The following is a 13194-nucleotide window of genomic DNA, read 5'->3' as shown; positions in this document are numbered from 1 at the left end:
AGCCCACGGCACATGCGCGACCCCGGCGCCCCCTCCTCACCTCGCCCCCCCGGCCGGTATTGGTGGGGGCGGGCACGGCGCTGTACGGCGGCGCGGGAGGGACAAAAGCCGCGGGCAGGACGGACGCGCGCACGTGGGCGGCGCTCCCCGCGGAGCCGCGGCCGCGACGGGGCGGTCACATGCGCACGTGGGGGGCGGGGCGCGCCCGGGGCCGGCTTTGGCGGCGGGGCGGCTCGGGCGGTCGGAGTCGGGCGGGGCGGTTTGACGACGCCGGAGCCCGCGGTGCAGCGCGGCGTGGAGCCCGGCCGGACACATGCCGAGCCGCCCGCGCCGCCGCCGCCGTCGGTGAAGCCCCGGCCATGGGCGGCTGCGTGGGGCGGCAGCGCCGGGAGCGGCCCTCAGCGGGGAGCCCCCGCAAGAGAGCAGGTGAGCGGCACCGCAGGGCGCGGGGCGTCCGGTCGCGGTGTGCCCGGTGCTGGAGCTGTCCGCACGGCACCGCCGGTCGTTCTCTTCCTGCCGCCCGGTTGGGGTCGGTCCCGGGTCGTCCCGGCTCTTCGCTGTGCCGGGGATTCCCCCGCTCGTTCCCCGTGCGCCCCGTCGCTGCCGTGCTGTGCCGTGCCGTGCCGGGATCCCCGGCGCGACCCCGTAGTGCCGCGGTGCCCGTGCCGGGATTGGCTCGTGGTGCCCCGCCAGCCCCTCGTGTCCCCGGCCCGTCCCCAGCACCGCTCGCTCGGACCGGCCGGGCTGGGGGCAGCGCTCCCGCTGCTGCAATTCGCCCCGTTGCGCCCCATCGTTCCCCAACGGGCCCCGCCAAGCGCCGGGCGGGCGGCACGGTGAGTCACTGCCCGCCCGCTGCACCCACACGGGGAGGAGCAGGAAGCACCGGGCGCGGGGACCCCGCGGCGTGGGCCTCTCACGGGAGAGGTTTTCCCACTGACCGGTGCCCGCTGGTACCGGCTGTCACGGAGCGGGCGGTGCTGCAGGATGCTGCTGGGCACACAGAGCAGGGCTCGGATCTGTGCGCTGTGCTGCTCGCTGTCCTCGTGTCCCCTCCTTCCCCCAGCACTACAACCCGAGGCTGGGGGCTGTGAGCTGCTCCGGCTCATAGGTGGCTCATAGGAGGGCTGACCCTGCGGGCTGCAGGGTGCTGGAAGTTGTGTGTCCGGAGCAGCCCTGCAGGGAGCTGAGCTGGGCAGCAGCAGGTACGGCATGTTGGGCTTCAGTGAGAGCACAGCTGGGCACCTCCTGACCCCCCGTGTCCCCCGAGGGCGTGGAGTTGCACAACGGCTGGGAATAGAGCAACACAAGATGATTAGAGGCTGGGTCCAGGCTGGGTGGCAGCAATAAATAGAAGAGGCTTAGCTCCTGCCTACCTGCCCAGGGCTGCCGGTGGCTGTGGGGTGGCGGTTGGGCCACAGCCTGTCCCTGCTCCTGCAGACTGGGCTCCCTGCCACACCGTCAGCTTGGGTGCCTCTCTGCAGCCCCTGGATTCCTCTTCCTTGCTGAGCACCAGCCCTCTTCCCTTTCCTGCAAGTGGAGCTGGGGGATGGTGCCGGCTGGGAGCTGTGCTGCCTGGCTCAGATGTGTCCATCCCTAACACTAAAGGACCTCATTTCCTGGCAGTTCTATCTATTCTGCCATCCTGTGCCTGCTCCTGCCTGCTGCTGTGTGGGGCCATGGGCACAGCCACCTCTTGGGCAATAAAGGTGACAGCACCAGGATGGAGCTGTGGGACAGGAGACCTCCATCACCCTTTAATCCCCATGTGTCCTTGTCTGGCTGATGCTGCAGAGAGAACGTGCTGGACTGTCCTGTTCTCACTGGGACGGGGTCACAGCCCCAGCCACTGTCCCTCTGCAGCTTGTGGTGGCCCAGGGATGTTGTGGTGGCCCACTTGTTGCAGCCATGATGCTGGTGGCTCCCTCCTCTGCGGTCCTCACCATGTCCTTCAGTGCTGGTGGTGTCCCCTGTACCCAGGGCAGGTGCTGTCTCTGACCTTGCTCTGCTCTGCCACGCTGCAAATCCCTCCTGCCCAGCACCGTGACTGCTGAATCGGCAGTGCTGGCTGCAGCCCTCACTGCTTGGAGATGTGGTGCAAGCAGGATGCTGCCTTCCCAACCCTGCTTAGGTGTTTAGCTCCCAACCCTCGGGGTGGCTGCATTCTGTGCCCTGGGCCATGTGTCACATCCAGCCCCAAGAAAAGCCTTTGGGAGGATGTGACAGCCTGTCCCCAGCAGTGGTGGCTAACTCTAGTGGTAGCTGCACGTGCAGGCAGGTGGCATCCCCCTGCCTAGCAAGTCATAGCAGCACTCAGCATCCTTCCTGCCCTGTCTGACTCCACTCACTCTACACCCCTGCACGCATGGTGTGGGCTGGCTGCCCCACAGAACACAGCAGCAGGAAGGAGCTGTTGACACTCTTTGTCCCCAGCCCAGCTGGGAATGACAACAGCTCCTTCCTGCCCCACGCTTCCGGCCCTGCTGTGATGCAGGTGGCACGTGGCCATTCCCACGGGGCTGGGGCTGCCGTGGGTGCTTCACAGCTTGGTCACACAGGTGTGCTGCCAGCCCAGGGACAAGCTTTCCCTGCCACTTGGCATGGCATCCAGCTGCAGCTGCCATGCAGGGGGCTGCTCACAGTGCTGTGAGGCTGCTGGGGGGTCGGCAAGGCTCGGTGTGGCACAGTGCTGTCGCCTCCTGCAGCACTACCCTGGGGTGAGCAGAGGAAGAAGTCATGCCCCCCTCTTTGCTGGGGCTGCGGCTCAGCCCCTGTAATCCCTTTCGCTCTCTGCCGCACCAGCTTATTTCCTGGCTAATTCCCCAAGCTATAAATACTGCTCTGCCTCAAAGGGCCCCAGGCCCTGCAGCCACCCCAGGCTGCCCCTGGCATCCCATCCCCAACCCCTGCACCCCACCCGGGATGCTGCTGCATTTCCTATGGCTGTGTTGGGAGCTGTCCCACTGGGCATGCTGTGGGGAAACCCCGATAGCCCGTGGATCCCTTTACTGTACTGGGAAATGGGACACCCTTGTTTGAGCCTCCCTCTGTCCCCCCAGGCCGCAATGAGCCCCTGAAGAAGGAGCGTCCCAAGTGGAAGAGCGACTACCCCATGACAGACGGGCAGCTGCGCAGCAAGAGGGATGAATTCTGGGACACAGCGCCCGCCTTCGAGGGCCGTAAGGAGATCTGGGATGCTCTGAAGGCTGCAGCCTATGCCGTGGAGGTCAACGACCACAGCCTGGCCCAGGCCATCCTGGATGGAGCCAGCATCACCCTGCCCCACGGTGAGGGGTGGTGGTGGGGGGGATGCAGGAGTGGGGGTCCCCATTTGGGGGTGCCCTGCATGGCTCCATGTCTCACCCCGCTGTCCGCAGGGTCGCTGACGGAGTGCTACGACGAGCTGGGCAACCGCTACCAGCTGCCTGTGTACTGCCTGGCACCGCCTGTCAACCTGATCCTGGAGCGGGGCGAGGAGGAGGCGGCTGAGCCGGCTGAACCACTCCCCAATGCCCGGCGTGAGTTCGCCCTCAAGGTGCGCCTGTCCACTGGCAAGGACCTGCGGCTCAGCGCCAGCATGGCCGACACCATCGGGCAGCTGAAGAAGCAGCTGCAGGCGCAGGAGGGCATCGACCTGGCCTGGCAGCGATGGTTCTTCTCTGGCAAGCTGCTCACCGACCGCACACGGCTGCAGGAGACCAAGATCCAGAAGGATTACGTGGTGCAAGTCATCGTCAACCAGCCACTGCCGCCCAGGAACTGAGCTCTGGTGGGGAGTGGGGAGGCCCCTTCCTGCACCGAGGCCCAGCGGCACCTTGGGGATGTCCAGTGCCGTGTTCCAGCCCTGCTGGGGTCATCGGGTCCCCTCCCCAGGGCTGTGGGCTGGGGACATGGGCACATTTGCTGTGGAAGGTGCGAGACCAAATGTGTGCTGGGGGGCCCCTGCCATGGGGCTGCCCCTTGGGGAGAGGCTGTGACCCGCCGGCCGGGCTCCTGCTGCCTCTGGCCCGGGGGCTGCAGTACTGGGCGGAGATGTCTCCCCTCTGTACATAGTCTGTGTATTTATCAATAAAGCCTTTTCATCCTTCCTCCCTGCTGGGGATTGCTGGGGGCTGTCCCCTGGCCCACGTGCCCATCTGACATCTGTTCCAGTGTCACCTGGTAAAGACAGCTGGACACAGGGGATGCCAGGGGTCTGAGATCTGTTCCCCTTTACAGCCCTGGGTGTCACCCCTGCGCACCCCTCTCCTTCCTGTATCTGTGGCACTCATGGGATACAGCACCCAAGTGTGGCCCTGGGTCCTACACGTGCCCAGGAGTGTGACGTGTCCTCATCTGTCCCTCATCTGCTTGATCCCAGGGGCTGGTGCCCAGCGCATTAACTGTCCCAGCACGAGGTGCGCTGGCCTCATCTTACAAATAGGGAAAGCAAAGCCTGGAGTGGCTGAGCAATGTTCCTGGCACCGGGAACAGCTGCGGGCTCTGTCTGCCGGCCCTGCTGCCTGTGTGCATGCAGTAAGGAGACCAGGTTCTGGATGCTCTGGACCTGAGGTCATCCTCCAAAGCAGCATGGAGCCACAGTGAGCATCCTGACTGCCCAGTGTGGGCGGCATGGACTCAGGAACCACAGGGCTACCACATATCCTGGCACCGCTCCATCCAGGGGCTGGACTGGCTATACAAGCCCTGCATGCCCCAGATCCCTGTGCCCAGTATGAGGGTCCCGGGCAGCCAGATGAGGAGGGGGCATGGGTTGCTTTAAGAGCATGGAGGAGGTGAGCCAGGGGCACCAGAAAGCAGCAGGGTGAGCTCATGGCAAAGCTGCCCCAGTCATGTGGAGAAGGCACAGCTGTTGGTGCCCTTGGGCAGTGGGACGGAGGGGCCAGGGACATAAAGCCCCACCGCCAGCGTTGCTGCTGGGGCCACGAACTCTGTTCCTGCAGTGAGGAGGAGAGGCTGTGTCTTGCGAGGGCACCCCAGTGGGGCTGAACACCAGGCAGACATGGAACTGGATGGGGAAAAAGGCAAGGAGCTGGAGGTGGAACAGATCACGGAGCTGGATGTGGAAAAAGCAAAGGAGCTCATTGACCAGAAGCTGGCAGAGGAGGAAGAGGAAGAGAAGGTGGGTTCTTGACCATCACTGGGGGTCCTGCCATACTGGCAGATTGAGCCAGGAGGCTGAGGGCCACTGCGGGCATCAAATTCCCAGCTGGAGGCACCCTGAGAGCTGCCAGCTGAGCAGAGCAGGTGGGCAAGTGAGGGTCCAGGGGCTGCCAGGCATCCCAGAGACATCGGCAGTGCCCAGAGCTGGATGCTGGGCTGCCTGGTGCCCACCTTGAACTCTGCAGCCCCCCCATGTCTCCACAGAGGCTGAAAGGTGATGGCCCACGGGAGCCACTGCCCGTGGAGCGGATGAGCACACCAGAGCTGGAGGAGGAGAAACGCCAAGGGCCCCGGAACCGCGGCATTGAGGCCATCAAGGTGAGTGCTGTGCAGGGGGGTAGGATGCAGGAGGGCTCCCAGCCGGGGACTGACAGGGTGCTGCATGTCCCTGCAGGGCCAGGAGAGGGGGCGGAGGAGCTCGGTGGACCTGCGGCGGGAGATCATTGATGTGGGGAGCATTCAGCGGCTCATCGAGCTTCGCAAGCAGCGCCGCAAGCGCCGAGAGGAGCGGGCAGCCACCCCAGAGCCCACCCCACCACCAGAGCCCGAGGAGATTGTACGTGCAGGCTGCAGGAGGGGGGCTGCGGCAGCCGGGGATCCCTCCTGGAGGAGCAGGACACGGGGCCCCCACTGTCCCCGTGCCCCAGCCCTGCCCTGTCCTGCCCCAGGAGGGTCCCGTGGAGCCGGAGGACTTCCTGCGAGCTGCCGTGCAGGGCAAGATCCGTGTCATTGAGAAGTTTCTGGCGGATGGTGGCCCCCCAGACACGTGTGATGAGGTAGCGTGGTGCCCCTGGGATGAGGCTGCTCTGGGCCAGGGGCATTAGAGGCAGCCACCAACACCACACCTCGGCCCCCTCCAGTTCCACCGTACGGCCCTGCACCGCTCCTCGTTGGAGGGACACATGGACATCCTGCAGAAGTTGCTGGACAATGGGGCCACCGTCGACTTCAGGGACCGGGTGAGGCTGAGCCCCTTCCTATGCCTGAGGCACTGGGCACAATATAGGGTTGGGGGTCCCTAGGCAGAGCTGGGCTGTCCCCAGCCCAGTAGCAACCATGAACCAAACTCTGCCAGCTCAGCCTGGAGATTGGCTGGGTGGTGGCCCTGCTGAGACACAGCTCTGTGTGTCCAGCTGGACAGCACTGCTGTGCACTGGGCCTGCCGGGGGGGGCACCTGGACGCCGTGAAATTGCTGCAGGACCGAGGGGCAGACCTCAACATGAAGGACAAGGTGAGCCTGGGGATGGGGCAGCATTAGGGGCAAGGGCAGGCTGCATGGAAACAGGGCTGTCTGTGTGCTGTGTTAGTGGGGAGGGGGTGCTGATCCATTCTGGTGTCTGCTCCTCCCACCCAGCTCCTCAGCACCCCTCTCCATGTGGCCACCCGTACTGGGCACCTGGATATAGTGGAGCACCTCATCCACTGCGGGGTGGACATCAACTCCCCAGACAGGGTGAGAGCAGCAGCCAGGTGCTCACTGTCCCTGTGTCCCCTTGGGGATGCGGTGCACAGAGCCGGGCTGTATCTCTTGCAGGAAGGTGACACAGCGCTGCACGATGCCACACGGCTCAGCCGCTACAAGATCATTAAAATGCTGATCCTGCACGGGGCTGACATGATGGCCAGGAACCTGGTGAGTGATGTGAGATGTGCTCGTGCTGTTGTCTGCCACACTGTTCCCAACCTCTGCCCCTCTCACAGGCTGGTAAGACTCCGACGGACCTGGTGCAGCAGTGGCAGGTAGACACACGCCAGGCACTGGAGACCAAGGAACAGCCACAGGAGGAGGCTGAGGTCCCAGCGTGATGGCACTGGGCAGGGATCAGCACTGGGCTTGGCTTCAAGTAGCAAGATCCTGTTGAGACTCATCTGTGTCAATAAAACCAGCAAAGAGGAGAGTTTGACTCCAGTGGGTGCACTGGGGCTGTGCCAGGGGGGTGGTGGGGCCAAGGGCTGGGTCACTGTGTCCTGCCTCCAAACACAGTGGTATGGTGATACCACGGGCCACCATGAGTGGTTTAGTGGCAGGGCTCCTTGTGAGACACCCCAGCACTGTGTGCAGTCCTTTGCAGTTCCACCTGGGCACACCCGTGGAGAAAAGCTCTGATGAAGGGTGTCCCTGAGCTGCGCTGTGCTGGCACTGGGGTCAGCCGGGAAGCAGCAGCCATTCCCTTCCCAGGCAGCCATGGTGTCCAGGCTGGGTGGTGGCTTTTTTCTCTTTCATTGCTTGAGCCATCTGGAGAGGACACAGCAGCCATCCTGCAGGATGCGTCACCTCTGCTGAGCACCATGTCCAGTGCTCACTGCCCACAAATGCTCACACTTGCCTGTTTACAAAAGACCCTACAACAACACCTAGAGCATGAACTCTGCTTATAGCCCTGGGACTCCCTGCAGTGCCCATTCCCCTCTTTAACCCTACAAGTGCTGCATACCAGCTCTGAGTATGACAACAAAGGGAACACACAGACGGTACAGCCAGGGCTCAAACAGAGGAGTGCTGAACTCCTTCAGGATCCCAGAGGAGGAGAGCACTCACCCGTTACCACCCCCCTGTCGCCCGCCCAGTGGGGCCGCAGGTCCCTCATGTGCCCTGTCAAATATTAACCCCTGTTGGCAAGGCAGGTGGCACGGTGTGGCTGCAGGACACAGGCAGCATGGCGCTCAGCACCTGCCTCACCTCTCTGCTCCGGCCAGCCCTGGCAGCTCTGTGCCGGGGGCTCAGCACTCCCCCGGGACCACAGCCCAAGCTCGACCTCAGAGGCATCTTCCCACCCATCACCACCCCCTTCTCACCCACGCAGGAGGTGGACTATGGCCAGCTGGAGGGGAACCTGCACCGCTATGCCAGCATCCCCTTCCGAGGTAAGTCCTGCTGCCACCCAGGGCTCCATCCAGCCCGGTCCTGAACGCCTGCAGTGGTGGGGCACCCACAGCTTCTCTAGGCAGCCCGTCTACACGGACAGGTGCTCCAGCCCTGTGAGCATCCATGCAGAGCTGCAAGGTTGTGCGCCTGCTCTTTGCCCCTATACTCGTGACTGCACCCACACTGAATGCTGCAGCATCGGATGTATGTCTCTGACTGTCCAGGATGTACGGTGGGAGGAGAGGGGCTGCAGGAAGAAGCTGCTGACAACAGGGATGCTCTCCCATGCTTGCATTCCAGGGCTGGTGGTGCTGGGCTCCAGTGGGGAGTTCCCCCTGCTGGCACTCCGTGAGCGGCTGGAGCTGGTGAGCCGCGTACGCCGCGCTTTGCCCAGGGACCGCCTGTTGCTGGCAGGCTCAGGCTGCGAATGTGAGTGTGAGCTCGGGGAACGAAGGGGCCGTGTCCCCATGGGGTGCCCTTCATTTCACTGCCACCTCTCCAGCCACTCGGGCCACCATCGAGCTGACGGGCAGCATGGCAGAGGCAGGAGCTGATGCTGCAATGGTCGTGACACCCTGCTACTACCGGGGAGCCATGAGCAGCGCTGCACTGGTGCGGCACTACACCGAGGTGAGCCGTGCCCGGCGCCTGCAGGCAGCCCCGGCTGGGGCAGCGGGATGGAGGACACATCCCACATGTCCCCACCCTGCCCTCAGCTTGGCCCTGCTGCCCACAGGTGGCCGAGAAATCCCCAATCCCCGTGGTGCTGTACAGTGTGCCCGCCAACACCAATCTGGAGCTGCCACTGGAGGCTGTGCTCACCCTGGCTCAGCACCCCAACATCATCGGCATCAAGGACAGCGGTGGGGATGTGAGTGAGGCAGGGTTTGAACGGGAGGGGAAATCCAGGGCTGGCCCCAGCCTCAGTGTCACAGCCCTTCCCTGAACCACAGGGGTTCCACAGGATCCCCGTGTTGGGGAGCCTGGATGGGGATAGGGTGATGCCCACCCTCTGGCACGTGTCTCTCCCCAGATCACTCGCATAGGGCTGATTGTCCACAAGACACAGCAGGAGGATTTCCAGGTGCTGTCAGGGTCAGCCGGCTTCCTGATGGCGAGCTATGCCGTAGGTACGTGCTGCTGCTTCACCAGGGACATGTGATGCTGCCATGAGGGCACTGCAGGGAAGCAGGGGGCAAAGGCTGGATGCTGCATGCTGAGCTTTGCTGCCAATGTACCTCAATGCCCCCAGGTGCCTCTGGGGGGATCTGCGCCCTCGCCAACGTCCTGGGGGCACCCCTGTGCCAGCTGGAGCACCTGTGCCAACAGGGCCGCTGGCAGGAAGCCTGCGAGCTGCAGCAGCGACTCATTGAGCCCAATGCAGCGGTGAGTGGGCAGGACCCTGGGACCTCTGTTGAGGGGACAGCAAAGGATGCAGGTCTCTGAGTGCTATTGGGGAGCACAGATGTGCTGGGGGGACAGGACAGTTGCATAAACTGAGCCCAGGCTGGAAGCAGCAGGTGGGAAATGCCAGCTCTTCTGTGCCAGGAACAGTGCGTGCCCTGGTGTAGGACACCTGCCTGACTGAGCATGAGGCTGGCAGGATATTTATAGGCAGTGATGGAGGAAGAGCTGCTCCTTCCCAGGGGCCCTGTCACACTGCAGGTTGGCTCCTGGTGCTCGTCAGGGATGCTCCTCTTGTGGGACCCAGTCCCAATGAACACAGTACGTTGCTGCACTGTCTCCTGCAGGTCACCCGCCGGTTTGGGATTCCAGGGCTGAAGAAGGCCATGGATTTTTTTGGCTACTATGGCGGCCCCTGCCGTGCACCCCTGGCACCGCTAAGCCCAGCCCAGGTGGAGGAGCTGAGAGGCACCTTCAGCACCAACGGGTGGTTGTGAGCCCCTGGCCCATCCCTGCTGTGCAGGCAGCACCATCTGCCCCTGCTCCTTCCTGCACCTGGAAACTGGGGACCACTGGGAGCTGAGGATGCAGTGGAGACAGCAGTACATGGCCAGGAGGAAAACATTCATCTCACTCCTTCCTGATGGACAGGGCTTGTGGAGGGAAACCCAACACCTTAGCATGTCCAGATTGGGCATGCACTGGCCATGCCAGACCCCTCGAAAACCCCCTCTGGGCTCAGGCAGCAGCCCCCCATCCACATGGGTGCCCATCTGAGGTACTGCAGGTTCCCCCCGTCCCTTGGGGTATGGATGCCCGACGCTGACCCAGCTGCCCTACAGAGCACTATGAATAAACCTGCCACCTCCCCTCTGCATATGCTTTTGTGCCTGTGCAAGCAGCTGACCCTGGGGCACAGGTCCCTGCTTCCCAGCAAGATGGACACAGCTCAGGAGTTTGGCAACATGGTTTACTCTGCTGAGGCCCATACAGGCAGCAGCACAAGGCAGGGACACAGCAAGGCACGGGACCGGTGTGGGCAAAACCTTCAGGGAGGGCACAGTTGGGCTGAGAGGGATACAAGGACCGTGTCCTGGTAAGCTGGGCCATGCTGGGGGGAGAAGGCAGGTACACACAAGGAGAGATGAGGGATGCAAGTGTGGAGCAAGATGGGGAGCTACTTGCACCCTGCCTGCACCCTTGTCATGCTCTTTTCCCTGCCCACCCAGCCCAGGTCCCCTGCACCAAACCTGGCACTTCATGCTGCCTTGCCTCAGCCCCTTGCCCCTAGTTTGGTCTGAATCTGTTTATTTCTCATCATCACTGCTGCCTTCACCCAGTTCCTTCTGGACACAGGATGAATGTCAGGCCAAGTGTCTCCTGGCCCCAATCAGTGGAGATGTCCCCAAGGCATCAAATGGGCTGGGTAGGCACAGTGATGAGAGTGACACAGTCAATCGCCCTTTCCATGATCCCAAGAGCATGGGGGATCATGTCACCCTGCCCAGTGGGTGCAGCGTTGAGGGCACAGGCCACGGAGTGCCCACACTGCCTGGGGACCTGGGCTGGAGAAGCAGGCCAGGAGCTGTCCCTCTGTGGACACATGGTCCAGCCAGCTGCCCACTGCCTGCAGGCATAGGCACCCTAGGCAATAGGGCCAGGAGCCAGCCCCAACCCCAACTCCTCTGCTTGGTTCCAGCCATGCCATCCCTCATTCCTGCTGGTGGCTGCTCTGGTGGGGTTGGGGCCAGAGTGGAGGCTCCTCGTGGGGAAGGGGGAGGGCAGCAATCAGAGGGAGAAGGCACCACGGTGGCCCCAGTAAGCAGAGAGCCACCTAGGGGCACTTGGGTGAAGGGCACAGGGGTCTGTTTTCCCCACCAGCACAGTTTGGCAGGGAGGTCTTTCCCATGCAGTGGAAGGACTCCCAGTCCTGCCAAGGTTGGGTGGCTGGCGAGGGAACGGATTGCAGTGCCATGGCCCTGCCCTGGGTCAGCCAGTACCAGGGGGAGTCCCACTGCAGCGGGTGGGGGACGCAGGTGCCAGGGTGCCATCACGCTGTGAGGTTGTGAGCAGACTTGGAGGCAGTCTGGGCCCTCTGGATCACCGCCTGGCACTTCTCCCGCCGCAGCAGCTTGTTGTTCTCAAAGAAGCCCTCGTTGCGGGGAACCCCATGAGAACCGTCAGGGAACGTCAGGAGACCTGGGGAGGGAAGGGATGGGAGTCACAGGGTAGGGAGCAGCAGACACTGGGGCCAGGCATGGACAGATGTTACAAGACACACCAACAGGGCAGGACAGCAGGGGCAGGGGTGGGCAGGACTTTGCTAAGCTGGGGCTGTGCTGAGCTTTGGCAGGCACATCCTGCTGCTCTGTCAGCACGCACCGAGCCAAGAGGAACCTTCAGACACTCACCAAAGCCATACACACGTCCGCCTTTGAACTCGCCCTCGAAGGTCATGTTGTCATAGCGGGTAAAGACGCCAACACCGCTAAACTTGCCCTGCACAAACTCCCCCTCATACCTGCACGAGACAGAGGGAGCATCAATGGGCCAGGTACTCACACCAGACCATGCGGGCTGTGCTGAGGACACGGGGTGCTGTGCTCACCTGGAGCCATCAGCAAAGCTGAGCACTCCACAGCCATGGAACAGACCATTCTCAAAGTGCCCCACGTAGGCGGTGCCGTCAGCAAACGTCAGCTGGCCGATACCGTGCCTGCGTCCTAGCGGGAGAAAAAGCCGGCAGTGATGGATGGAGCGATGGCAGGGGCAGCCCAGCACAGCTCTGGGCGAGGATGCTCAGCACAGCTCTGGGCTATGGAAGCATGCAGTCAGCTGTGCCACCCCACCCCGCCCCATCTCACCTTCCTTCCACTCCCCGCGATACTCCTCCCCGCTGCAGTACGTGAAGGAGCCCTTGGTGAGGGTCATGGCAGCGCCGTGCAGGGAGCTGTAAGCAGAGCTGTGAGCACAGAGCCGTGCTGCGGCAGGGCCGGGCAGCAGCACGCACACACGACCCCGACCCCGACCCCGACCCCGCCGCTGTAACCGCAGCCGCCGGGCTCGTGTTGCCGCCCGCCCCACCTGAGCTGCCGGGGGCGGCGGCCTCGCTCGGGCTGCGGAGCTGACGGGCTGCAGCTCACCCCCGGGCTGCAGCTCACCCCCGGCCTGCAGCTCACCCCCGGCCTGCAGCTCACCCCCTGCAGTCGTTGCGGGCAGTGCCGCTCCGCCCCGCGCTCACCTGCTCCGTGTCCGCCGCCCGTTGCTCCGCTCTCACCCCGCGGTCCCGCCGAGGGGCGGCGGCCACCTCCCCAGCCGGCCCCCCGCCCCGCCGGGCGGCGCTACACCGCCGGCATCCATCCCCGCCTGCGGTTGGCTGTCGCCATGGAGACCGCTAGCAACGCGGCTTCTCATTGGTCGGCTCCGCTGCCTCGCCCTTGCCCGCCGCCATCTTTGCGCGGGGCAAAGCCCGCGCCCCGCCCTGCCGCCATCTTTGTGAAGGGCGGCGGCGGCGCTGCTGACCCCGCAGCGGCCATCTTTGTGCGGGGCACCGAGCCTTCCTCGCGGCGGCGGAGACGGGCCGGAGGAAGCCCCCGCTTCGCCTCCCGAGGGCCGCGATATCCGCCGGGCCTCCTCCGAGCACCGCCATGGGACGGACGGACGTTGGGCGCGGCTCCTTCGGCATCCGGCGGGCGGGGCGGCCGATGGAGCGTGACGGCGCGGTGACGTCATGACGTCATGACAGTTCGCGACGTGACGTGAC

General features: G+C 64.0%; 4 protein-coding genes across 11 annotated transcripts; 3 read left to right on the top strand and 1 right to left on the bottom strand.

Moving 5' to 3' along the window:
- Positions 1 to 201: 201 nt before the first annotated feature.
- UBTD1 (ubiquitin domain containing 1) lies at positions 202 to 4085 on the top strand. Its single transcript, XM_015867014.2, has 3 exons — positions 202 to 426; positions 3057 to 3284; positions 3375 to 4085. Exons 1-3 carry the CDS (start codon positions 360 to 362, stop codon positions 3758 to 3760), a joined length of 681 nt encoding a protein of 226 aa, XP_015722500.2. The 5' UTR covers positions 202 to 359; the 3' UTR covers positions 3761 to 4085.
- A 640-nt stretch (positions 4086 to 4725) lies between these two features.
- Positions 4726 to 7057, top strand: ANKRD2 (ankyrin repeat domain 2). Of its 4 annotated transcripts, XM_015867018.3 has the most exons (9): positions 4726 to 5119; positions 5365 to 5478; positions 5555 to 5716; positions 5829 to 5936; positions 6021 to 6119; positions 6294 to 6392; positions 6516 to 6614; positions 6696 to 6794; positions 6863 to 7057. In XM_015867018.3, exons 1-9 carry the CDS (start codon positions 5000 to 5002, stop codon positions 6965 to 6967), a joined length of 1005 nt encoding a protein of 334 aa, XP_015722504.2. In that variant the 5' UTR covers positions 4726 to 4999; the 3' UTR covers positions 6968 to 7057. The 4 variants fall into 4 exon arrangements, with proteins under 4 accessions (XP_015722504.2, XP_085410752.1, XP_085410751.1 ...); XM_085554626.1 differs by having other exon boundaries at positions 6696 to 7057; XM_085554625.1 differs by having other exon boundaries at positions 6516 to 6794.
- A 714-nt stretch (positions 7058 to 7771) lies between these two features.
- HOGA1 (4-hydroxy-2-oxoglutarate aldolase 1) lies at positions 7772 to 10308 on the top strand. Of its 2 annotated transcripts, XM_015867010.2 has the most exons (7): positions 7773 to 8026; positions 8328 to 8456; positions 8530 to 8657; positions 8764 to 8898; positions 9061 to 9157; positions 9280 to 9413; positions 9779 to 10308. In XM_015867010.2, exons 1-7 carry the CDS (start codon positions 7819 to 7821, stop codon positions 9926 to 9928), a joined length of 981 nt encoding a protein of 326 aa, XP_015722496.2. In that variant the 5' UTR covers positions 7773 to 7818; the 3' UTR covers positions 9929 to 10308. The 2 variants fall into 2 exon arrangements, with proteins under 2 accessions (XP_015722498.2, XP_015722496.2); XM_015867012.2 differs by lacking the exon at positions 9280 to 9413 and having other exon boundaries at positions 7772 to 8026.
- A 79-nt stretch (positions 10309 to 10387) lies between these two features.
- Positions 10388 to 13163, bottom strand: MORN4 (MORN repeat containing 4). Of its 4 annotated transcripts, none has more exons than XM_085554627.1 (5): positions 12629 to 12719; positions 12296 to 12381; positions 12040 to 12154; positions 11843 to 11952; positions 10388 to 11630 (listed from the first exon to the last, which is right to left on the bottom strand). In XM_085554627.1, the coding sequence occupies exons 2-5, from the start codon at positions 12360 to 12362 to the stop codon at positions 11482 to 11484; spliced, it is 441 nt and encodes a 146-aa protein (XP_085410753.1). In that variant the 5' UTR covers positions 12363 to 12381; positions 12629 to 12719; the 3' UTR covers positions 10388 to 11481. The 4 variants fall into 4 exon arrangements, 3 of the variants coding, with proteins under 3 accessions (XP_085410753.1, XP_015722502.1, XP_015722503.1); XM_015867016.3 differs by having other exon boundaries at positions 12296 to 12393; positions 12673 to 12719; XM_015867017.3 differs by having other exon boundaries at positions 12673 to 12719.
- Positions 13164 to 13194: the final 31 nt, after the last annotated feature.

This window comes from Coturnix japonica, chromosome 8, assembly GCF_054131305.1.
Source record: "Coturnix japonica strain WE chromosome 8, WE-NBRP24, whole genome shotgun sequence".
Lineage (NCBI taxonomy): Eukaryota > Metazoa > Chordata > Aves > Galliformes > Phasianidae > Coturnix > Coturnix japonica.
Note: the sequence above shows the minus strand (reverse complement) of the source record. Positions and strands in the feature narration are given on the sequence as shown.